This window comes from Sciurus carolinensis, chromosome 2 (assembly GCF_902686445.1).
Source record: "Sciurus carolinensis chromosome 2, mSciCar1.2, whole genome shotgun sequence".
Classification (NCBI taxonomy): Eukaryota; Metazoa; Chordata; class Mammalia; order Rodentia; family Sciuridae; genus Sciurus; species Sciurus carolinensis.
In genome coordinates, this window is record NC_062214.1 from 25141469 (window position 1) to 25166267 (window position 24799).

At 53.1% G+C, this 24799-nt stretch overlaps 1 protein-coding gene across 1 annotated transcript; it reads right to left on the reverse strand.

Moving 5' to 3' along the window:
* Positions 1-1349: 1349 nt before the first annotated feature.
* Positions 1350-24331, reverse strand: Xkr7 (XK related 7). Its single transcript, XM_047541606.1, has 3 exons — positions 23748-24331; positions 3748-3950; positions 1350-2701 (listed from the first exon to the last, which is right to left on the reverse strand). The coding sequence occupies exons 1-3, from the start codon at positions 24329-24331 to the stop codon at positions 1746-1748; spliced, it is 1743 nt and encodes a 580-aa protein (XP_047397562.1). The 3' UTR covers positions 1350-1745.
* Between the last annotated feature and the right edge of the window lie 468 nt (positions 24332-24799).

Genomic DNA, 24799 nt, shown 5'->3' on the forward strand with positions numbered 1-24799 from the left:
CCATTACCCATCACCATTTGATGCCTGTGAGAGTAGCCGCCACCCTGGGCCTTAGTTTCCCAGCTATAATCCCCAGGGAGGCTGAGCCAGCAAGGGCAAGGCACCCTCTCTGACTTGCATAGTCTAGGATCTCAGAGCCCAGGGGGGCCCCAGCCCTCCTCCCCGTGGACGCACTTCAGTTGGCATGGGTGAGTGGGAAGGGGAGGCCATCTCTGCCTAGAGGCTGTCTCCACCCCTAGAGCTGCCTACTTCTCTACTCCCATTCTTCTGCACCCCACCCAGGACTGGCAGTCCCAGGTCAGGGGAGTGGCCCTGGATGAGTGATCCCAAGCGCACCCCAGAATGTTCCAGCCATGGGAATGGAACACAGGTCCCGGAGAGGTTGTCAAATCTGAGACAAAAATAAGTCAGTTTTCCAGACACCATCCTAGAGCCGCATCTGCAGGGTGGCTGAGATCCAGGATTCATGTCACATCCCCAGAGCTACTTGTTTTCCAGCTGAGAACCAGTTGGCAGCTGAAATGTCTCTGGGGTTCTGAGGACAACTTCCTTTTAGAAAGATGACTGTGGACCAAGGTGGACAGGGGCCTAGAACTCCCATAATCCCCAGAAGTCTAGTACTGGAGCATGCATCTCTAGAACATTCGATTTGCCTTGGTTTCTCGAGCCCCCTCTTCCCCACCATGGCAGGCACAGCAGAGTAGCAGGGGTCCGGCGTCCTTGCTTGTCATATATAACATATGATTGACTTCCTAGGACATTTCATCAGTTAAATGTTCTAGAAACTTCATCTGGAAGTAAGCATGTCTCCACAACAGTTCCTCTGCCAAATGAGCTAGAACCTCATCTATACTTGAACTCAGACAATGCCTCTTCCTGGACATTTTATCTGCTGAGCTCAAAATTTTAGGGATGTTCTAGATGTTCATCTAGAACAAAAAAAATGCCTCCTTGAAATATTTTCACCCGAGCTGTCAAACCTCATCCATATCAGAGCCCACAGTGAAGGGCGTCTCCGAGGAGTCACTCCTGGACTTGGCTCTGGACTGCGGGTCCCCCTCCCCCAGATCTTCCACCCTTCCACGCTTCCGCCAGCTTGGACCCCTCAGGGTTCTTTCCATCTCTGCTCCGTCAGCCCCCACCCCAATCCCCACCCACCCCAAATCCCTCCTTCAGCTCCCCTCTTGCCTAACTCCAGGCCTCGGACCCTACAGGAGCTGCGCTGACCCTGTCCAGGGGATGCTCCAAACTTGCCCCACGCCTCCCATGGCCTCTGTCCTTCTCAGTGATCCCCTCCCGCCACAGAGGAAGCCTACTCCCCCCCACACCCCCGAGGAGCACAGGGCTAGCCATGGACTCCAGACAGTACCCTTTCTCTGGAAGGTCCACCAGAGGCCATGTGGGACAACGCCAGGCAGGGGAGGGTGCGACCCCCTGCAGCAGACATGGTATGAAGGCCACCACGAAAGTGGGGCAGCTCACGAGGAATGTAGCACCAGTTGATTCCCCGGTCCCTGGTTCAGGGGAACTTAGGGAATGGGCCACAGGGCTGTAAATGGGGCCTGGGGCTGGGGTCTCTGTGAGACTGCCCCCTCCCTTAAAAAGAACCCAATGGTGGGGCCACTCTACCCTTGGATCAACAGGCCCATGCCCCCCCATAGCCTGGTGGCCCTGAAATTCCTGGCTCAACACTGGTCAATGTAGGAGAAGCCAAGTCCGTCCCTTTTTTCGGGGCAGACTGTGGCCTACACAGTTGTCTCATACTCCAGCAGCTCCTGGGAGGTCCCCACGCTCCGGTACTGCAACCGTGGCGTGGCAGGAGAGGAGTACTCCAAGGCCAGAATGGTCTTCCGGAGCCTGCGGTCAATAAAATGAGCATCCCAAGCTGGGTACTTCTTACGAGGCAAGTCAATCCGAATGACAGGCCCCTCTGTCCGCAAGGGGCGGGCCACTGGTGTGGGAGGCAAGCCAGGCCGCACCTGGAAGACAGGTGGCGTGGGGGTCCCTGCTCGCTCACCCCCCACTGCGGCCCCATCTCGCTCGGCGCCTGTAGTCCTTGGCAGAGACCTTGGGGGACTTGTGACGGCATCGGCTGGTGGGCCACAGGTCCCTGGGGCCTCAGGGCAGATGCAGCCAGGGGTGTGGGGACCCAGCATGGGCCCATTGGGGTGCAGGAGACAGTAGTAGACACACATGAAGAAGATGCCCAGTGCAAAGCTGGAGGCCACCACACAGACCAGGATGAGCGAGTGGAAGTCCGTTGAGAAGTTGCGGCTGGAGTACCAAAAGCCCGTGAGCGCGGCGTTCTCCAGCAGGACGATGCAGTAGTAGAGGGTCATGCGGCGGCGGCTGCGGCCCTCCTTGACGTTGAACCAGCAGAAGATGTAGATGATGCCCACCACCATGTTGTAGATGATTTCCTCCCACTTGGACATGCAGAAGTCCGTCTCCCCCTGGATGACCCAGAATGTCATGACGCACCAGTGAGCCACAATGAAGATGCCAAAGTAGAGCTTGTAGACGCTGGCGAAGAGGGCGAAGGCCAGGCTGCGGGCTGCGATGGTGAACAGGTGCCACAGTACCTGGGCCACGGCGCCCTTGTAGGACAGGGGCCGCTTGTCGTCCCTTGAGTCTCGCAGCACCTTCTGGTAGGAAGCCAGCGTCCAGGCCAGGGACACGAGGGAGGCAGAGGTGGAGAGGGCTGTGGAGACAGGGCGGGGACGGGATGGGCTGGGTTAGGGTGGGTCTGGGTTGGGGTCCGGGAGAAGGGGAGGGTCTGGGTCAGGAGCTGGCTTCTGAGGGGGTGTAGGGGAAGCAGCGTGAGGTCTCTGGGTCTGTAGAAGTGGAGGGTTTGGGTGGAGGTCCTCACCTCACCAGCGATGACCATGACAAGGTGAGGAGGAGCGAGAGTGGCTGGGGGGGGTGTTTCTGTGGCTTGGGAGAATAAGGCGCGTGGAAATTGGGCCATTTTGATATCCACAAGGGTCAAGTATGGGGCTATTAGGATTCAGCGGTCTTAGTGAGAGGGTGGGAAATTAGGGTCAGGACTCTGGGAGTGGACGAGGAGGTGAAGAGGAGGTCATGATTAGGGCATGGGGGAGCCAGGAGGGGCCGTTAGAAGATCCGGAGCACCAGGCTGAGCCTAGGTGTGGAGGGACACCTAGGACTCGGCAGAGCTGAGGGGTGAAGACAAGATCCCAGGCGAGGCTCTTATGCTGGACAAGGGATCCCCAGGGGGTCTGAGTTGTGGTGACAGGGTTGTTTGGGCAGGGTCTGGATGGGGACAGCACCAGGTACCCCAGAGAGACAGGGCTTGCAGTTTTCTTTGATGTTGACGGGGCTGGCCTGGATATTCTGGAAAGGGCAAGGTGGGGGTGAACAGAGCCTGTAAAAGGACAAGAAGGGGACCAGGTCTAAGCCTTGGAGGTGTCCCCAGGACTTCCAGTGAGGGGGCAGATGGTCAGGCTCTTTGGAAACTAATGGCAATTGGGTCATCTCTGGGGTAGAGGTGTCTTCTCAGATGCAGGCCGGATGGAAGCAGTTTCAGAACAGGGGACATTCAGGGCATCTGAGGTGTGCTGAGGGGGGAAGGGAGGGGAAGAAGGGTGTCCAGGGGACCTGAGGGGTGGCGAGGATGGACGGGCCAGGTCGAGGGGGACGGGGGTGTCTTGAGAGGGTGCTTGGGGCGTGATGGGAACAGAGGGCGGGCCTCCCTGAAGCTGCGGCCTGGGACGGGGCGGGGCTCACCGGGCAGCAGGTCAGGCTCGTGGCCGCGGTGCACCAGCAGGCTGAGCTGCAGCACCAGCTGCGGCGCGCTGCGCAGGAAGGTCTCCAGCAGGCGCAGCATGCTCACGTCGGCGCTCTCGAACAGCATCCGCCAGTAGAAGTGGCGCCGCAGCCGCTCCCCGCGCCAGCGGCTCTGCAGCCCCAAGTACAGCGCGCGCAGGTACCTGCGGGAGGAGGCAGCGTTCAGCTCCCCCAGCTCTTCTGCCTCGGGCTCTCCCCGGCCCGAGGGGGCCTGCAAGAGCAGGGGCGAGTCCCCACTACGCCGGCCTGCTCCCTCTGCTGCAAAACGGGGGTGGGGCGGGAGGAAGCATCACCTGGGGCGGGCGCTGCGGTTGGAGAGTACCAAAGGAGGAAAGCAGCTTCAGGCCCCCGCACAAAGGAAGCCTTAGCACAGGGCCATCACCGCCATTGTGCGGGCTGCTTTCCTTCTTTCTTGTGGTACTTGGGATCGAACCCTGGGACACTTTACCACCGAGTTCATCTTCAGCCCTTTCTTTTTTCTTTTTTAGTCAGGGTTTCACTAAGTTGCTGAGGTTGGCCTTGAACTTGCAAGCCTCCTGCCTCAGCCTCCTTAGTAGCTTGGATTACAGGAATGTGCCACCATGCCCGGTCCTGCTTTCTTTGAAGGACTACTGACACCTGAGAGTGCCCTTAGCTTATAACAATCCTATCATCATCCCCATTTTATAGATGAGGAAACCGGGACCCAGAGAGGCATATCATTTGTCCAAGGTCACATAGCTAGGAAGCAGTGGAGCCAGGATTCAAACCCAGGCATCACCTTAACCATTAGATGGCACTGCTTCTTACAGGACACCATAGAGTTCTGCCCACAGGGTTCCTTCAGGTACAGCCTCTGGTGCCAGCCCCCAGTTCTGCTGCAGCAGCTTTTGACCTGTTCCTGAGCTCACCTCTGAGGGCCCAGTCCCCACATCAGGGCACAGGGAAGTTGCTCACTCCCTCTTGGCATTTGAGACTTTGCTGCCTCCTCTCATGCCACTTTCCCTTACACACTTCGCAGCTCGGGTTCCTCTTCAAGGCCACAGAATCCATGCTCTCCCTCACTGCTGAGCTTTTGACTTCCTGTTCCCTCTGCCTGTTCCCCTCCCGTCCCCCTCCCCTGTCCCAAACCTTGATAAGTCTTGCCTTTCTTCCAAAGTTCAGCTTTTAGACACGATTTCTTGCAAGAAGCTTCTGTTGACCACCCTCCCCCTGGGAAGATGCCTCTCCTGCTCTCCTGTCTGCCCTGAGGCGCATGCGTCTCCCTCAGACTGTGAATTCCACGAGACTGATCAGGTCGGCTTGCTCGCTGCTGCAGCCTCGGTTCTTAGTACACACTAGGCACTCAGTCCGTGTGGGTTGAGTGAATGCACACAGTCCCACCTGCAAGTTTGTTGAGTTGAATAGAATTCTGGTAATCCTGGAGCCGGTAGGGAAGGAACGCCGAGTACTGGATTCAATTCCTGATTTTAATTTACCGGGTGATCTTGAGCAAGACCCTCTCTGAGCCCTAGTTCAAGAATTGTAGGATTAATTAAATGACCGAGAAGCCACTTTGCACACCGTAAAGTGCAGTACCCAGTAGGATGAATGAGACCTGTCCACACAGCTCCCTGGGTCTGATTTCCCCTTTCTTGCTCAGCAGCTCCACTCCTGCTGTCGTGGCCACAGACCACCCCTTTCCTAGCCCCACAAGCTCTTTGTTCATGGGGCAGGCAGGCTTCTGCTGAAACCATGGAGGGATACTCCAAAAGTGCACTCCCCAAGAAACTGGCAGGGGATCCCAACACGGATCCTGTTGCCTGGATCTGAAATCGAAGAACCAGGGATGTGGAAAGTCTATTCCCAGAGAGATGTGCTGTCATTTCAGCATGTTGTTTGGGGACCAGGGAACTAACTGTATTCCTGGTGTGCTGTGGGACCAGCTTATCGCCAGAGTTTCCTCAAACAGCTCTCCTCATCTTACCAGCTGTGCAGTCTTCTCTGGGCCTCGGTTTCTCCATCTGTTGAGAGGGACATGCTTGATGGCTCTGGGGATCCTTTCAGAGCTAGTGTTCTTGGGTCCAGACTCTCCCCCACGACATGTGGCCAGGAATATCCAGTTTAGGGCCCACATCCCCATCCCTGATCTTCTTGGCACCCACGGGCAGTGCAGACACACCCTCCATATGACACAGTACAGGCCTGGCAACAGAGGAGGGAGAGGCTGTTCCCTCAGCGGCTGCTTGGAAAATGCAAAGGCGCCTCTGTGTGTCTTTCGTGCTGGGATTCCTTCAGCTGCTTCCAGCCCCGTGCAAGACACCCACTGCCTCCTACTGCCCTACCTCCTGGAGCAGAGCCTCCAGCTTCAGAGCAGCTCCCAGGCTGGATTGTGTTTCTTCTGATGAGTGGAAATTCGTCTCCCTGTAGCCTGTTCTCTGGGCCCCTGCCTATCCTCATGTAAGGATCCTTGTAGCCAGAGCCATTCCTTAACAAGCAAGCGCACTCTGACCACCTGCTCTGTCCTTACCTGTTGCGCACCCCTGGGAAGGAGACACAGTAGGAGGTGGAACAGATGTTACAAGATGCTTTGGAACCCAGACAAGAGATGGATACCTTTGCCTGGGGGAGGAAGTCAGGTAATACTTCCTGGAGGAAGAAAGATTTGATCTCAATTTTAAGGCATGGATTGGCATTGAAGGCACCCAAGAGGTGGAAGAACATTCCAGGTGGCAGAACCAGCAGATGCACAGAGGTCTGAAGGCCCCTAGCCCTGGGACTGGGCCTGGACAGGAGGGTTTTAATGGATAGGAGCTTAAAAAGATTAGAATTGTGAAGAGCATCAAATTCTAGACTGGAGAAGTAGGAGAGTGTGTGCTCAGCGTGCAGGAGGCACCCCCCCCCCCCACACACACACCAATCTGGACTGGAGACTTCATGTTTTCTTCTGAATCTGAATTCCATCCCAGAATCAGAGGTGACGTGGCCAGCTCAGTAGCTCCAAGCTTGCTCTGAAGCTGGCTGGAGGGAAGCCAGGAGGGGCTGGGTTTTGGTTCAGGCCTGCAGCGAGGCACCAAGATGAAGCAGTAGACACAGGAGGGCAGAGAGCAGACCTGAAGGTGACCAAAGGTGGGGAGCCATGGGAGAAACCAAGATGGCCCCGGGGCTTCTAAGGGACCCAGAACAGAGACCATCTTTCCCAGCCTCCACACCACCCCCTCCTCCCGATCCCATATCTACAGCTCTAGCTCTGAACAGGAAGGAAAGACCAGCTGGTCCAATGCGAAGGGGCCTGGGGAGTTGGGGGAGGGCGACTCCCTGGAAGTGTCTCTCAGGCTGGAAGACCATCTGTTTCCGGGCCTGGGTCAGCATGAGGGAAGCCCGGCCCCTGGCCAGCACCCATCACTACCTGACAGCCCGCCTGCCCACCTCCCCGCCCACTCCTGCCCTCTCCTCTGCCAGCTCCCAGCAAACTGCAGACAAAGGGCTCCCCTAGCCCAGGGTGGCTGTGAAAGGAGCAGGGAGCCGGAGCAAGGCGACCCAGGAACGGGGGTCAGCAGGGAGCACGAAGACCATGCCGCAGCCTGGGGAGGAAAGGCCTGGGCTCTGCCTCGCTCTGCCCCTTTTGGCAACAGGGCCAAACTGGCTGTTCGCTCCAGCCGGCACTAGGTACTCGCTGCCAAGGACCTGCGAGATGTTCATGGGCCTAGGAAAATGTTTGAGGCCTGAAAAAAAAAAATTGGCTCCAAAACACAGGGAAAAACTGCAGAATCAAAATTAATAAATGTTTAATTAAATGTCTGCAAAACAGAACATGATGTCAGCCAGTCAACTGCAATTTGGCTTTTATCTGGTTATATATAATTTACATCTGATGTTTGATGTGGCCGCATTTTAATATGCTTGATAGATGAGGAGCCCTCAAAGGCCTTAAAACAATCCTGCCCAGGACATACAACCTAATTTCTCTGGCCTCAGTTTCCCCTTCTCTAGAACAGAGTTGGTGCTTGCCACCCTACCTGTGTCACGGTCACTGGCAATATACTGGGCTCTTAGGTTTGCATCCCAGCCCTGCCCTGGACCTGCTGTGTGGCCCTGGACGGACTCTCTGCTTCTCTGAGCCTTATTTCCCTCCCTGTCGTAAGCGTTATATTACGTGATGGATTTGAAAAGGATTCAGGCTGCAGCGGGATGTGCACATGGCTGGGGAGAGGGGAGCATCGGCTGGGTGGAGGCCTCTGGCGTGGCCTATCTACCGACAACCTCTCTTGACACCTCCTCCAGGAAGCCTACACTCTCCCACATCACACTCTGCTTGAAAGGGAGTTGAAAGAAGTCAGTATCACCATAAATGGGACTAAACTACCCACAGACAAGGACACTCCATCTCCAGGCAAGGAATCCAGCCTTGGGGGGAGGGGAGTACATTTTCTTTTCTCCAAAATCTATCCTGGGTCTGTTCATCTTTCTAATGCCACCAGCTGGTGCAGGCGACTGTCATCTCTTGCCTGGACGCCACATCAGCCTTCTCCGTAGGCTCCCTGCATCCACCCTGTCCCCCTCCGGTCCACTCTCCACATGGCAAACAGCGGGATATTTTTAAAAGCTGTCAGATCATGTCATTCCCCTTCACAAAACCTTCCAAGGGCTCCTATCGCACTCAAACCCGCGCTTCTCCCCTGGGCCTGCAGGCTCTAGACCATCTGCCCTGCCTGTTTCTTGCTGTGTCTCCAACCCCTGTCCCATTTGCCCCCCACTCCGGGTGCCCTGGAGGTTTCTTGAATCTAGCCACACTCCTTTCTGACCCAGGACCTTTGCACTTGCTGCTCATTGGGCCTGGGCACCCCTTCCCCCATCCCTCTGGAGCTGACTCCTCATCAGCTCACATGTCACCTTCTTAGGGGGACTTCCCAGGCCACCCTTCGCACCATGGTACTGCCACCCTCGCCAATCACCCTAGTCTATCACAGCCCACTCTCTTATTTTCTTCTCAATATTATGAAATAGGCTTATTTATCTATTTATTTATTTAGACATTTATTTCCTATTCTGCTCTATCACTGGGCTCCATGAGGGCAAGGGGCTTGTCTACCTTGGTCTTCACTGTGTCCCCGGCATTAGCGCCTGTAACAGGCCCTTCATATGCTGAATGGATGAATACATGTGAGAGTCTCCACCCTGACCCTGGAGGGCCCTGGGACTTCTCTACCTGAATTCGCACACGGTGAGGATACCCCGCAGGCTCTTCCGGCCCTCCCGGATTCGTTTTGTCCTTCCTCCTCTGGGAAGCCTTCCCTGGTGCCTTCCATTCAGGCCTCTCTTCTCCCAGCGGTTCTCACGCGTAGGTGGCCTGAGCCCCCAGGAGCCAAGCACCTCAGTCAGTGCCCTCAATCCAATGGGGACTTTTGCTGCCCTCACTTTACAGAGGAAGAAACAGGCACTCAGAAGTCTACTTTGGGTTTAATTTGCTGACTCCCAGTCGGGTACTAAGAGAAGCACGTTCTAGAAGGAATTGGAGAAGCTGATCAGTGTGTACTATTGGGGTTGGGGAAAACGTCATGGAGAGGAGAGAAGCCAGCACTTAGGACGTGAAATCCCTCTGCTCAGGGATCCAGAGTGCCCCTTCTGGACCCTGTGGCCTCCATAAGCAAGCAGCAGGGCCAAGAACTGGATGGGAGCTCACTCCATTCGCTCCAGGCCCAGTTGCCTCTTGTGACCCAGGAACCTCTGCATCCCTCGGAGTTTGAGGGATCCACTCTGACAGAGGAAGGGTGAAGGACAAGGGGGCCTCATGTTCCTGAGAAGCCAGGAAGCCTCTGGGTTCAGCCTCCGGGAGGCCCTGTCTCTCTCCTGTTTTTGAGTCATGCTAAGTCTCTGGCTGTAGGCGTGGTTTCGGACCCAGGCCTTAATTCTTCATTCAGTCAAATCTGGCCCCAGCTTGGGCCTCTGATCCTGGGTTGTTGTCTGTCTGTGGTTCAGATCTGCTGCCACGTCTGTCCTTGAGTGCAGGGCCAGCGTCTTTACCCATCCCTGCATCATTGTGAGGCAATCATTTCTGTCAGTCTCATACTGAGACCCTGGGTCAGTCTACCTGCCTGTCCCTTAGACTGTGGCTCACATTGTCTCTTGGTTCTCAGTCCATCTGTTAGTCTGACCCTGGGATCCTGAGTCAGCCTGTCTGTCTGTCCCTTAGAGGCTGAGAGGGTCTGTCTGTCCCTGGGAGCACTGGCTCTGCTGTTTTGGTCTGTCTTCCTGTCCATCTTGTATCTGGGGTCTGCTTATGAGTCTGTCTGTCTGTCTCCGTCTTTCGGTCCCTCGGCTGCGTGGTCCATCTGCTGGCTTGCTGCTCAGCTCGTGGCTCAGTATAACTGCCAGTTTTCCAGCCGTCTTCCCCTGCCTGCTCATCCTCTCCCTGACTCTGGGTCCTTCTCTGTCTGTCTGTGTCTCTCACATCCTCAGCTCCTCCATCTGTCAGTCTCGGTGTTTCCGAGTGTGTGTTCTCGCCCCTCCCCACTCCCCCTCACAGCTCTGGGCCAAAAACAGCAGCTTCCAGCGGCTCCCCCGCTCCACTCCATCCAGGAACCAGCCTCCAGCTGGCAGGCAAGTTCTGTGGTCTCCAAGGTGGGCTAGGCCCTGAAGACCCCTGAAGGTCGAACAGGCTGGGGTTGGGAGGGAGTCACGCCCATCACTACTGCAGGGGACAGTGTTCAGGGTTAATTATAATAACTCACATTTATTAAATGCCAACTACATATTAGCATGTCCATTCATCACCACAAAGCTTTGAGGTAGAGAGTGCTATTACCCTCATTTTACAGATGAGGAAACTGAGACCCAGGAAAGGACTTGTCTAAAGTCACACAAAAAGTTAGCGCCAGAACTCAGGTCCAGTTCTCCATATCCCTTGAGTCTGAGAAGGGACAGGAAGGTCAGCAAGCCTCATCCCCGTTCCATCTCCCTGTCGCCCCAGCTGCCCATCACAGCTGCTTCAGTCACATGGAGGGCGTGCAGTGGGGCTGCCTGAGGATGTCCCAGTTGGACATATGGACCTAAAAGCTTCTCTTGGGATTCTGTGGGCTTCGAGAAAGTTGAGGGGAGAAAGACAATGGTAACAAAGGGGTCAGGAGACCAGGTGGTTCCGGGGAGGTCTGGTCCCACCGTGGACCTGTTAGTAACAGATTCTTGCCTCCCCAAGGAGCCCTCCTCAGGCCCCCTCTCCACCCGTCCCCAGCTGACAACCCGAAGACCCACTGCCCCGAACCCCAGTGCTTCTCTGTCCCAGTGTCACCACTCTGGCCCGAGCCAGCCCAACCGCAGCCTGGCCTGTTCCACTGGCTTCCATCCATGGCTCTCAGAGCTCGTCCTCCACAGTGGCCCGAGGGGCCTCCTAAACTCCCGGGTCAGGTCAGGCTGCTCCCCATTATTCGTGGATAAAATCCTCCCATGACTCTGAGGCCCAGCATGGCCCCGCCTTTGTCCCCTCGAGGACCTCATCGCTCTCTGGCTCTGCTGGACTTGGGCTTCCTGAACCCACGGGGTGTAGCCCAGCCTCAGGGCCCCCACCTGGGAAGGTCTCAGTGCAGCCCAGCAAGCGCACTCTGTCACTGGGCTCAGTGGCACCTCCTCAGAGAGGCCTCCCCGACCCTCCACCCTTCCACAGCACTTCCGCCCCACCGGCCAATTTCTGTCTTGTTACCCTCTTTCCTGAATCACCCAGGTCACAGTCAAAAATGACTTAATTTACTTGCTTGCATGTTACCGTTTGTCCTTCCCCATGAGGCTGTGAGCTCCATGAGAGCAGGGACAAGGCTACCTTGTTCTCTGCTGTCCCTCGCGCCTGCCACATCCTGAAAGCTCACGCATGCTCATTTCCTGAGTGAGTAAATGAATGAGGAGAGTGCTGTGCCTTCGAGGCTCTGCTTTACTGCTCCTGAGGATGGCGGCCAAGCACAGAGCAGGGGACCCGTGCCGGGGGGGGGGGGGCAGGGAACCTGGGCTGGGATCCTGGCTCCTTCACTTACTGTCTGTGCAGCCTTGGGCCAGTTGCTTCCCTTCTCTGAACCTGACAGCTCAATGTCCACCTCAAAGGGAAGACCAGAAAGGGGCAGTATGTGTCAAACACCCAACCCAGGGCTGGGTCCTGATCAGGGGAGGTTTAAAGAGTTGTTTGAAGCAGAGGCCCCCCGTTTCTGGTGGGGCTGAGACCCACTCCCAGGCTGACTGTCCCTCGTACTCATTGAATCTAAGGAGACAGGGAGTCAAAGAAGACCCTGTGGGATAAGTTCATGGGGCAGGTCTTCTTTGGGGGTCTGTCTGTCCCCACCACCAGAAAATCTCCATTCATTCAATACTTTCTACATGTGCTTTGCAAGAAATCCTCCCTGTAGTCCTGGGAGGTTTGTGAATAAGATTCCCATTTTCCAGATGAGAAAACATGAGTCTCAGGAAAGGAAAGGTTCATCGGACACTTTCTGGAGCCGAGAATGAACCCAGGGCTTCGCACGTGCTAAGCACGTACTCTGTCATTGAGCTGTGCCCTCAGCCCCATTCGACATTTATTTTCCAAGTGCTTTTGAGGACCTGCTGTGTGCCAGGGACCATGGAGGACATAGTGGGAAGCAAGATGGACTGTTGGGAACTCAGTCTAATGGTGGGGGGCTGGATGTTAATTAAATCATCATGTAAATACACAACAGCAAACATGTTCCCAGGCTCCGGACATGTCCCCAGCAAGTTTCCAGGCTCCAGCTCTGAGACGCCCGTGCTAGTGGGAAGGGCCTGGCGGTCAGGGGAAGCTTTCTGGAGGAGGCGAGCCATGGACTGAAGCAGGCACATCTAAGCAGATGCAGGGGGAGGAAAGGGAGTTTCTGGCAGAGAAACCACATGAGCAAAGGACCTGAGGTGGGTAGGAGGGGCGGTGGTGGCCAGAATGGCTGTAGCTCCAAGAGGGAGGGGAGACGGCCAGAGATGAGGTGCTTCCAATCCCAAGATAAGGTGTCCTATCCCACGACACATGAAAGTGTCAAACAGTGCATTTTAAAGGGAACAGACTGCAGGGGGACGGGAGTGGAAGACTGGAGAGCGGTTAAAGGATGGCCCTGAGCTGCTTAGCAGGCCTTTGGATAAGTGACGTGCACGGGTCAAACAACCAGAAAGCATCAGGGTTGCATCTCGAGGGTGACTGAGTGACCCCTGTGTCACCACAGGTGAAGCTGAGCCAGGCTGCAGGGACCCAGACCAGTTTGTGGTTTCTCAGGGAAACCCTGGCCACCTCACCTGCAGGGTGGCCCAGGCAGCTCTTGCAGGGATGGCCCTGAGACCCCTCTTCCCCATGAGCTCACCCCTCAATTGTGAGCACTCCAGCAAGGATGTAAAAAATAGGACCTTCCTGGGGTTGGCAGCGAAATGAATCATAAATGTCAGGAAAGAATGTGACTCCACACGTTTGCCTCCCGTTCCATGTGGTGTTGGGAGCTAGGCTGTCTCCCTCCCCCTTAGCCCCCTACAGAGTCACTGCACCTTTTTTCTTGCTGGGCTGAAGCCAAGCACTTCCCAGCCACTAATTTTAGGCTCTGGCTGAAAAGTTGAGGCCCTCTCCCATCCTACATGCCTCATCAGCTTCCTCCCAGTGTCCCTCTGTTGCCGGGCAGAGAAGCAGCCAACTGCTCTCAAGCCAAGCATTTGGGACCAGGTTCTGACCTCTCATTCCTCACTGTGTGAGTACAGCCAGCTTTCCTCTCCTCTCTGGGCCTCAGTCTCCCCCTCTGTGAAATGGACTGGCAAAATGGGTTCAGAGCAGAGACTAAAACTCAGGACCCCCTATTCTAAAATCCCAAGGCTCTTTGTCCCCTCTTTCTCTTTTCTTGACATTCTTGTGTGGAGTTGGGATGTCATGAACTGTATTCCAGTCTCCTGATGGCATCCGAAGGCACCTGAAAATCACATCTGGAAGAAAGCATCACTTCTATTTGTCTCTGGTCTAACTGTGGGATTGCAGATGGAGGAGCCAGGGCCTCAAACACCAGTGCCAGGGGCCAAGGTGACTGCATTACTTGGGACTTTGGGGAAACACAGAGGGGTGCCTGGTGTAAAGGACAGCCCCCCTGCTTCTCTGGGAGAAGATGGAGATTCAATGATTAGAGTTTCGAATATTTTTTAAATCAATTTTTGAAGAATAGCTGCAAATTAGGATATTTATGCAAGAAGAAAGTTTCAACTTAGAAATGTTGGCAACTAATTAAAGGAATACCATGTGAATTTAAAAAAAATTATTATTCCTTTTTATATGTATGATAGCACTATTACATATTTTAGATGTTTTTCAAAAGTCTGTCTTTTTGGAACTATACTGAAATATTTATGGATGCAATGATATGTCTGAGATTTGCTTCAAAATAATATGAAAGGGAAGGAGATGGGGTGGGCTCTAGAGCTATGTGCTCCAACATCGCACCTGTATGGGCCGTACTTCCAGATAGAGTTAATTTACATTTAAATTCATTAAAATTAAATATAATAAAAAATTTGGTTCCTCAGTCACACTAGCCTCAATCCCAGTACTCAAGAGCCATGTGTGGCTAGAGGCTATGTATCGGACAGTACATTCATGTCACCAGAGTCCTACTGAACGGTGCTGCCCTGCATAAAACAAGCTTGGCCAGGAGTTAATAATTGTTAAGCGAGATGATGGTACATAGGGGACCATTAGCCTACTCTCTCTACTTTTGTATATGTTTGAATTTTTCTGTAATAAAAAGTTTCATTAAAGCCAGGCATGCTGGGCACAGTGGCACATGCCTGTAATCTCAGAGACTTTGGAGGCTGAGGTAGGAGGATCACAGGTTTGAGGCCAGCCTCAGCAACTTAGGGAGGCACTGAGCAACTTAGTAAGACCCTGCCTCAAGGGCTATGGATATAGTTGAGTGGTGGAGTTCCTGGGTTCAATTCCCAGCACTGAAAAAAATTTTTTCTTTATAAAGTACACCACCACCACCACCAACAACAACAATACTGTGCAGGCCAAACACACATATTGTCAGGTGGGATTCACCCAAGTGCCACCAATTTGCAGACTGAGGCCCGGAGGCTAAGAATGATGGGACCTCGCATCATAAAACCACCAAATTGGAGTCAAACTGTAAGGGGCTTTAGAGATCATCTAGTGTGTCCCCCAAGCTTAAGCAGAAGTCCCTGCTACTACACCCCTGGCGAAGCTGACCACCTCCACCTGCACACCTCTGCTGGCATGGAGTGCACCCCTCTGCAGAAGCCCACTCTGTCTCCGGCTGGCCTGGTTGAAAGGGTGCTCTTCCTTTCGTTCAAAAGATTCCGCCTCTCTTTAACCTCTGGTCATCATATGTCCACATACTCTCTCTGAAGCCAAAGAACAAGCCTCTTCCCCAACAGGGGGTCAATGAGTGGGGGTTATTGAGAGTTAGGGTCTTTAGTGTCCCTCTCCTCCTCTCTCTTGATACTGAGCAAGGAGGGTGGGTTGTTGCTTGGCAACGTTGAATGTTTTCTGGGCATTTACCTGGTGACAAGCCCTGAGAATTCACATTAACCTCAAGAGGTGGATACAGCACCATCCCCATTTCCCAGAGGAGATGGGAGCTCTGATTGGTGAAGCAACTTGCGGGGATCACACAGATAGGAAGTCGTGGGGTCTCGATCTGCACCAGGGTCCAGCGCTCTCAGCTTCTCTGCTTTCCTGTCCACATCTGGGAAATCTCAACTGCAATTCTCAAGCCACCAACTGGACTTTACAGACAGTCACTGAACCTCCGGTAGTGAAATGACTTGCTCAAGGTGCTGATCTCAAAGGTTCGACTCAGTTCACACCAACATGTATTAAGCACCTACTGCACACGAGGAATTTTACTTCTTTCATCCTCAGTCATTCATGCTGTATCCTCCTGGGAACCCAACCCAGAGTCGTTCCTATTACATCTTCTGCATTGTCCTTAGCCTTAACCCACCGACAGTTTGGAAGGCTGCGGTGCAGGCTAATGGGTCTCAGTGCTGTATCCATAACTGCAGAAGGCTCCCACACTGCCCTGGCACCTGCCAATTAACCCCAAACCCAAAGGCTGCTCAATGGCCTTCACATTCCAATGACCTGCTCTGGGCCTCACCAGAGCTAGCTGTGTGCAAGGCTGGACAACAGAGGCTCTGCTCTGGGCCAGTTACCACAAGAGACAGAAGGAGGGACAAGGCCTCGACTCCTCAGGGGCCTGTGATTGGTGGGAGAACCAGCCTGGTGGGCAGACAGTCACAACAGAGTGTGAGCAGAGCTGTGGAGTGAAGAGGAATGAGTAGTGGCGCCTGGGGAGTCAGCAGAAGAACCCAGACTGCCAACAGGGGGTACTTTATATATTAGAAATAAAATGTTTAAATAGTTTTCTGATTTTTTTCTTCTGCTTCTCCAAAGAAAAACATGCTTGATTATTTTGTAAGAACACACTTAATAGCAGAGGGTAGGTAGGACTGCCTAGTGGTTATATGTATGGGCTTGATAACATGGTTTCATAAACCGGGTTCTCTTGCTTACTTACTGGGAGACCATTCCTTTCTGTGCCTCAGTTTCCAAATCTGTAAAATGGGCCAATAATGTTGACATTAATTGAGCGCTGCTATGTGCTGAGTACTGTGCAAAGCATGTTCCCTATATTAATTCGATAAGCCTGTGCAATGACCATCCACACAGAGACCATTATCCCCATTTCACAGATTAGGACACTAAGGTCCAGAGAGATTAAGTGACTTGCCCAGGATCACAAAGCTCGTAAGTGGCAGAACCGAAGTTTTGGCTCTACTGTTCTTATTCTTCATCTCCATACTTCCTATTTGGCCAGAATGTGGTAAAGATGAGTGACCCAAGTCTTAATAAATAGCTATAATTTTTAGGATTATCTGACCTTTTAAAAAATAGATGAATATATTCATGTGTTCCTTGATTAATTAAAAACCAAAAGTAACATCTTCAAGCAATGCAAGAAATATCTAATTAGTAAGTGGAAATCTTAACCCCACCCTCCACTCCAAGAGGTAATGAGCAGAGGGGGGTCTTTCTTTAAGTCTGTACTGCCAGAGGTTTCAAAAAGAATGTTTAGCTCTTCCATAAACAAACAGATCTGCCAAGCAATTCCCATTTCAGATTATAAAAACAATGACTTCTGTTGGTCAAGGAAGTGGAAAACAGGGCCTTGAGGGGCAGAGGCTTCTTGGAAGAGGTGGCAATTGAACTTGACCTTGAAGGATGTGCAGAAATTTGCTAGGAGATGAGGGAAAGGATGTTGCCAGAGAAGGCAGCCCCTAAGCAGGGAGAAATGTGCGGCTTGCTTTTGAAAGGGGGAGCGGCAGATCATGGTGGGGCCGGAGCAGGAGGAGATGAAGGGGCGGAGGACAAGGGCCTCGGTGCCAGGCAAAAGCACTTGGACTTGCCCTAGGGCAGGGGGATCTGGGCTGGCCTGGGACTCCAGAATGGGAGGACCAGAGCCAAGCTTGAGAACCATCACTGGGGCTTCAAGCAGGGTCGAGGGGGCGTGGTGGGGGTGGGGAGAAAGATAACCCGAGACTGATCGAATTTCCCACGGGAGGAATTTGGACACCCTAACAAAGGCAGGGTGGTGAACAGAGAGGCCAGGGCAGATCCCGAATAGCTTCCCTCCCTTCCCTGGAGAACTTCGCCCCAGCTGTCAGGGTTCAAAGCCATTTCCTGGCAGTCCTCCCTCCTCCCACTCCCTAGGGCTTCTCCTGTGTGGTCTTTATAGATCAAACAGGGGACTCTGGGCCCAACTGCCGCCGCGGTGTCTGTTAGGAGCAGCTCTAATGGCCTGTTGCAGCTGATGGGCAAGGGAGGAGGGCCGGTGGGGGTGCAGTGTGTCCTGGAGGGGTCTCCCAGGAGGTGGGTGGTGAGGCCCCAGCTGGAACCCTGGCAGGGAGGAACCTACTGGAGGGTCACTACCACAAGTTCAAGGGTTGTAAACATGTTTCAGCTACAACACTGATTATTGAAAGCAAAATTGTAGACATGTAGCCAACATATCAAGAAAGACAGTCAGAGACACCTGGGTTGGAATGATGGCGAGAGGACAGTGACACACCGTTTGAAAACCACAATGGAAATCAAGCCCTGACTATTTTAACAAAATAATACAACTAACAAAGGACACTTCTGTGTCCTAGGCGCTGTGCTAAAAACTCCACATGCAGTATTTAATTTGCTACTCCTCAAGCCACGTGAGATAGGTATGATTACTAGAATGGCCACTTTGCAGAGGAGGAAATCAAGGCACAGCTGAATTCTGCCCAAAGTCACAGGAAGTGGCAGATGCGGGACACAGTTGATTCTAGAGAGCGGGTTTTGATCTGCTCAGCTGGAAGCAGATCACTGGCCCTGCCGCCACGACTTGCCGCAGCCTCCAGCCTCTCTCACCGAGATCCTCCCAGCAGCCTCCTTGTGGGTCTCCAGGCTCACCCTGGCCTCCCTCCAGTCAAGTCTCCATTCAGTCTCCAGAGTGCACACTGCAAAGCGCAGGTTAAGACCCTGCTACTCCTCCCGACAAATTCTCCCAGCTCCTTCTTTCGTGGCTTCTGGGGCCCTTAAGTGATCAGGACCCCGTCAGGGTGTCCTGCACTCACCCCTCCCTCTGCTACTGCCGCTTGGCCTTCTCCTCACCCCCCTGCTCCCCTTTGCCTGCAACACCCTTCCAAAGACCTCCGCATGACTCCTGCTCACCTTGCTCCACCCTCTGCCCATATGTCGCCTCCTCAGAGAGGCCTGCCCCACTACTGTAGTTCAAAGAGCCACACCCTCCTCTAGGAATCTCCTGTGAGGTTTCATTTTCTTCCAGAGCACTTACCCCATGGGGGATGAAGACCCATTGTAGTTTACACTATACATACATAACATAGATTATATTTTGCTTATTGGTGTCCCCATGAGACTATGTTGCTCCAAGAGGCAGACTTAGTCCTGTCCACCACTCTATTCTCAGTGCTTAGAACAGTGCCTGGTATAAGCAAATCTCCATAAATAGCTGCTGAATGAATAACTTCAGATTAAATGAATGGCCACCATGTCACTATGGCCTCCGGGTCTTATTCAGTGAATAAACCTTTGCTCCACAAGCAGAAAAGCCCAGGCAGATGACACACAGCCATTGTGGCCAAGGGATTTTGAACACTTAATAATGGGACCCACCCCTTGCTAAACCCTTGTACACATTATTTCATTAAACCCAAAATGACCCAAGAGGTGGGTGGGTCCAATTATGGTCCCTGTTTTAGGAGGGATGAGAAATTAAGTGGCTTGTTAAGGTCACACATAGGAAGTAGGAGGGTTAGGATTTGAGTCAAGAACATTTAAATCCAGGGTCCGTGCTCTTAACATTCTATAAGAATACAGCTTCCCAGAGGGGAGACCCAGGACCCAGCGTTCACACCCAGGTGGCTAACTCATCTCAGATCCTCTCTGGAGCGCAGGGCTTGTTAGCAAGCAGAGGGAGCAGTGCTGCGCCTAGACAAGGAGAGGTGTTAGAGGGAGGCCTCCAAAGCCTAATGCCTCCCCCACATCCCCATTTTGAGGTGCCCAGATCCTGAGAGCCTGGGAGGAATCCCATGCCAGGCCGTCTCACACTAATTGGCTTAGCAAACCATGCTTATCTGGGCAAAGCTGGGGCCCATGAGTTCAAGATTAGGGAAAGCAGGATTCATGGCTTACTGCTCTGCTGCCCACAGGGTCAGAGGAGACAGGGTTAGGACCTTAATTGGCTTAACAGCACTCAGTGGCTTAACAGCTCAGAGGGTTGATAGAGGGGCGGGGTGGGGGGAGATGAAGACAGGCTGGTGTCCAGCCCGCAGCCAGAGAGGATCTGGCTGCAAAGATCTGCTTGCTCTTCTCTCCAGAATTCAATCTGTCGCTGCACAGAGACATTGCTCTGGATCCCCAACATAACCAGTGTGTGATGCCGGGCTGATAATCCCGCAAGGCTGGGCAGGCCCCTCACTTTTTCCCACTTACTTAGCAGGTGACCTTGGGCAAGCTTCTTGACTTCTCTGAGCCTAACTTCCTTATCCAATAAATAGGTGTTCTCGGTGGCCCTCAGAGGGAAGGTGTCAAGGTGAGATGAGATCGCATGCCTGGGCCTCTTCACATGGGGCCTGCTGGGACACAGTGGGTGTGTTCAGCCCGCTGGCAGGTGTGTGGTATCTGTGAGTTCTCTCATTTTGTGTTTAACATAATAATTACATCTGTATGAAAGGAACTTATCAATTGTAAGGAACTTGCCTGAGGTTACAAAAAAGTCAGGTCCACAAACATGTTTCCTTTGGTTCATACTATTTTTAAAAATCTTAATTAGTAGTTGAAAATTGGGAGAGTTCACATGAAAACCCCAATTTCTCATTTCTCTTGAGAAATCAAGACTCGACAACTCTGGGGCCATGATTCCTCTCAGCACTGCCAGGGTAGCAGGGTGGGTGCTTCCTCTTGTCTAGGATACTTCTACCCCATAATTTCCCCTGTCTGACCCTCCATGTGCCTTATGTCTGTGTTATCTGCCTAGCCTCCCAAAGCACTTGCCTTTTGATTCAGCATTGTATAAGGCTGAAGAATTGAAAAATATCTTTAAGATTAAATTTATTTTATTCAGAATCGGGGGCAGGGGATTAGGAGGTGAGCGACGGGCCAGCCTCTCAGGTTTGACTCTGCAGGGCTCAGATACACACCTCCCTTCTTGTTGCCCCTGTTCCTGCCACTCAGCACATCTGTGAGAACATCTCACATAGTAAGCAAACACGTTGTGCCAACATTGCTTAATTTCTAGGAAAGCCAGACCCAATGATTTCTCCATGCCTTCTCCAGATTTCCCCCCTCTTTAGCCAGGTTCTTGGACATTTCAGAATCCCAAGCTTCTAGAAAAGGGTCTGGAAACTAGCTCTGACCATAGACCCAGACTCAGAATTCTAGCTTGGCTAACATAAGCTTATATGTAGATTTTTCAGTTCCAGTAGCCATTTCTATGAAATCTCTCCTAAGTGATTGCAGAATCTGAATTCAAAGAGAACAGTCAGCTGTGGGTAATTCCTTTCCAGCTCTTCAGACCTCAGCCCCACTTCTCTCTTTAAGTGATCTCTGTTCTGTGCAGGGAATGAAGCACCAGCAGGTCACAAACTCATTTCAGAACCCCTCTGGAGTGAAGCGCTTACTAGGAGACAGAGGGAGCAGTGCTGTAGCCTAGACATAGAGGGTATGCGAGGGAGAGCCCCCAAATCTAATGACGACCTTAAGCTGTTCTGAGCAAGTCACTGACCAGCACCATGCTAGGGTATTATGGGAACCAGAAAGGCACATCCCACCTCTTAGAGTGATCAAATCTAATCTTCTCATTTCAAACACAGGGAAACTGAGGCCCAGAGATGGGAAAAGCCTGGCCCAAGGTCACTTACAAACCAAGATGAAGATGTAAGTCTCCTGAAAGTACCTCCTCCAGGCCAGCATTTTCCCCATAATATACAGTGCTTCCTCATCCTCACTTCATGGTTCCACACCCTCTCCCTCTTTTCACATTCTTATCTCAGTATAACAGAAGACTGACTTTCTATCATCCTGGAATCTTGGAATCTCAGGCTCATAATTCTTTGAGCACGGGGGACATTTTAGTGGCAGAATTACATGGTGGATAAAATGAACTTGGGCAGAGAATTTTGAATCCCAGCTCTTCTAACCCCTTGCTGTGTGACCTTGGGCAAGGATGCCCCCTCTCTTAGCCTGCATTCCCTCATCTGTCAAATAAAAATTATTAACCACAGGACAGGATTATTAGGAGGGACACAGGAGATAAAGCAGGTAAGAAGGCAACCCGTAGTCTTGGCACAAAATGAGTGCTTAATAAAATAATTGTTATAGAACCGTAAGTTAGGGATCTTGTGCCTAAACGAACGCTCTCATGCCTAAGAGAAATGGTCCAGGTATAATCAAAGGGAAGAGTGGACAGGCTAGAGTACGTGTATCCTGTCTAAATTCTTACAGGCCTGACACTACTACAGTCAGTCTTTTTTTTTTTCCCCAAGAGAAGCTAGACGCTGGGTTTTAAAAATACTATACAAGCTACACAAAACACTTCCATAGGCCAGATTCCACCCCATAGCCATTAGATTGCTATCCCTGCAAAGTCATCTCATCCAAACTCCCTCACTTAAGGGATGGTGGAAATAGTGGTAATAGCTCTTTTATCTCAGAAACCATGGAGCTCAGTGAACCCTTAGCCATTTCCAGTCACTCCCCTGAGAACCCCTGCCTGTGGTCATTTTTTCCCTATTTGAAGGAAACTCAGTCTATACTCAAGAAGGAAGAGACCTATTCACTTCCTGTGAGTGGATTCTGAATGGGGAGGAGGGTAGCCAGGGAGTCGTGGGGCAGCTGGCCCACTTTAGGCTGAAGGGAAAGGGGGATGAAGCTTTGGCTACCAAGAATAGGAAGTTACCATTTCAGAATCTAAAAATAACTTTCACCATCTGTCCACTCGGGCACAGAATGATAAATGCAGATTAGTTCCTGGATGTAGACATGAATATTTTTATGTGTCAAGCTAATAATAATAACACCACCTTGTGTAGATAGTGCTCCACCCCTTTCCCCCCTCCACGGCAAGCTAAATGCAATATATACATTATCTTGGCAGGCATAGAAGGGGAAATCAAGGCAGAGAAAGAATTGGCAAGACAACAAGGGTGACACAGCAAGTGAGCAGCTGGGACATACCCTGGGAGTCCTGTTTCCAACCCTCAACCCAGAACTGAATCTTCTGAGTTAGGCAAAATGTGTTAACATGTAGCAGAATAAATATAACAACAGCAAGAATCTCCCTTTATATTTCTAGAGTGACTTTTCTTATGCTTCCCCCACATCTGTTAGAATCAGGATAATCCATTACAGTCCCAAAATATGTTCCAGTCTTTAGGATCCTCACATAGACCTTATCTCACCTGACCATCCCAACAGGTTAAAAAAAAAAAAAAAAAAGGCAAGGTAAGCTATTGAAATGAACAGGCAGGATTCTCCCACGTTTCACAGATGAGGAAACTGAGGCTTAGAGGGAGGAGGAGGTTTGCCTATGATCACATAGTGTGTAAATTCATTTTGTCACTGCATGGTAGAGCCCAAAGTACTAGAGCAGTTCGAATTCAAGAGGAGCCCTAGGTTTAGAATTCCCCTCTCTCCAATTAACTCAGCACAGCAGGCACCCTCAGTCCTGGCAGAGAAAGAAGCCTGTAAGTGAGCAGCTTGCACAAAGCCTCAGTTTTGCCTTACTGTCCTAGGATTAAAGGGCAGCCAGTGACCATTTAATGTCAGATGCAAGATTCCAAATCCTGTTGGCCCGTTTGGAGGTGGAGGGCACTGAGGGAGTCCTTAGGAAGCAGAAGGAGGCAGAAAGCTTCCTCACTGGGTCCAGCACACCCTTTCCCAAAAAGCCCAAGAAGTTTAGGCGGGATAGTCATTTAGCTGCCTCAAATCCTGTCTCTCCTGAGAGGTTGGGAAGGGGCTACAGTTCCAAATTGAGCTTCTTTGAGAACAAGGAAGGATTTCCGAGATTTTTCCTAAGTCTGGGCTCAGCACTCTGACAGAGAGCAGGGGTCAGGGATGGAGGGGGCCCTGTGGCCCTGTTCCAAGACTCAGTATCCTCAGGAACCCCGGTTCTCCTCACTCACACACCCCTGAGGATCTCTTTCTCTCCCTTCTTGCCCCATCCCCTCCTCTTGCAATGGGCAGATCAGAGGAGATGACTCTGGGATTGGACAAGGTTGGGGGGCAGAGGTCAGGAGGAGCTGACTGAGAAGAAATGGGAGCTGCAATAGGGTGGGGCGGGGCAGAGGTCAGGACAAGGAGGAGACCTGGAAAGGTCGGAGCAGAGCTGGGCGGCAGGCAGCTCCATGTCCCCCCACTCCTCAGACTTAGCTCCCTCCACCTGCTCTTGTCCTACCTCCAGACCTGGCCGAGCTGCAGGAGGTGGACGAGGGTCTGCAGCAGCCAGACGCAGAGGCGGCAGCAGCGGCGGCGGTAGGCGCTGGCCGAGGAGGGCGCGGGCCGGGGGCTCAGCTCAGGGCTGCCTTCCTTGGTCCTGAAGGCAACGGCGCTGTCCTTGGTGCTGATGGCGGCTCCGCCGGTGCCGCTGTCCTTGGTGCTGGCGGCAGGTCCCGGGGCCCCCGCGGGCTCCGAGTAGTCGTAGACGAACCAGCGGAAACTGAGCAGCTGCACGACCAGCGAGGGCAGGAGCACGAACAACAACGTGAGGCCGAAGTAGGTGCGCTGACCCTGCAGGTAGTAGGAGGCCGCCAGCCACAGGTCCGTGGCGCCGTCGGAGAAGAACACGAGCAGCGCGCACAGCACCCAACAGCAGTCCCGCAGCTCGTAGCGCGGCCCCGGGCCTCCCGCCCCGACCACCCCGGGGCTCCCGGCCACAGCCGCCGCCTCCCCGCGCCCGCCCGCACTGCCGCGGGCTCCTCCGGCCGCCCCCTCCGGCCCCGGGCCGGCCGCGGCCACCGCTCCATCCGACTTCGCGGCCATGTTGGCGGAGCAGGAGGCGGGGAGCGACTTCCGGGCGGCGGAGGGGGTGGGGTGCGGAGCGGGGAGGACCCTGTGCGGGCGGCTCCCGCCTCCTCCTCTTCCTCCTCCTCCTCCTCCTCCTCCTCCCTCTACTTCAATTATTCATTCTTCTTGGCGCCGCACCTCCCCTCCCCCACCCCGCCCGGGCTGTGACCGGATGGGGACAGCCCCCTGGGAAAGGACACGGGGCCAGGAGGGGAGAGCATCCCAGGTCACCCTTCCTCTGACTCCTAGGAGGCGTGGGGCCCCAACCGCATGCTTCTCCTCACCTCCCCCTGGACTCCACTTCCTTCTTTATTGGCCGCCTCCCCATCCTCTCCTCTTCCATTTATCTCCTGGGTCTGCAGGGGTTTGGGGGTCAGGGTCTTGGAACGAAGGGGCTGGGAGACCAGCTGCTTGGGCGCCCCGCCCCCCATAACCCTTTAGCAA

Coding starts and splice junctions, on each gene's coding strand:
- Xkr7 (XM_047541606.1), bottom strand. CDS start 24,331: ATGGCCGCGAAGTCGGATGGAGCGGTGGCCGCGGCCGGCCCGGGGCCG. Junction 3,951..23,747: donor CAGCTCGGCCAGGTCTGGAG/GTAGGACAAGAG, acceptor CTCCTCCCGCAG/GTACCTGCGCGCGCTGTACT. Junction 2,702..3,747: donor CGAGCCTGACCTGCTGCCCG/GTGAGCCCCGCC, acceptor CTGTCTCCACAG/CCCTCTCCACCTCTGCCTCC.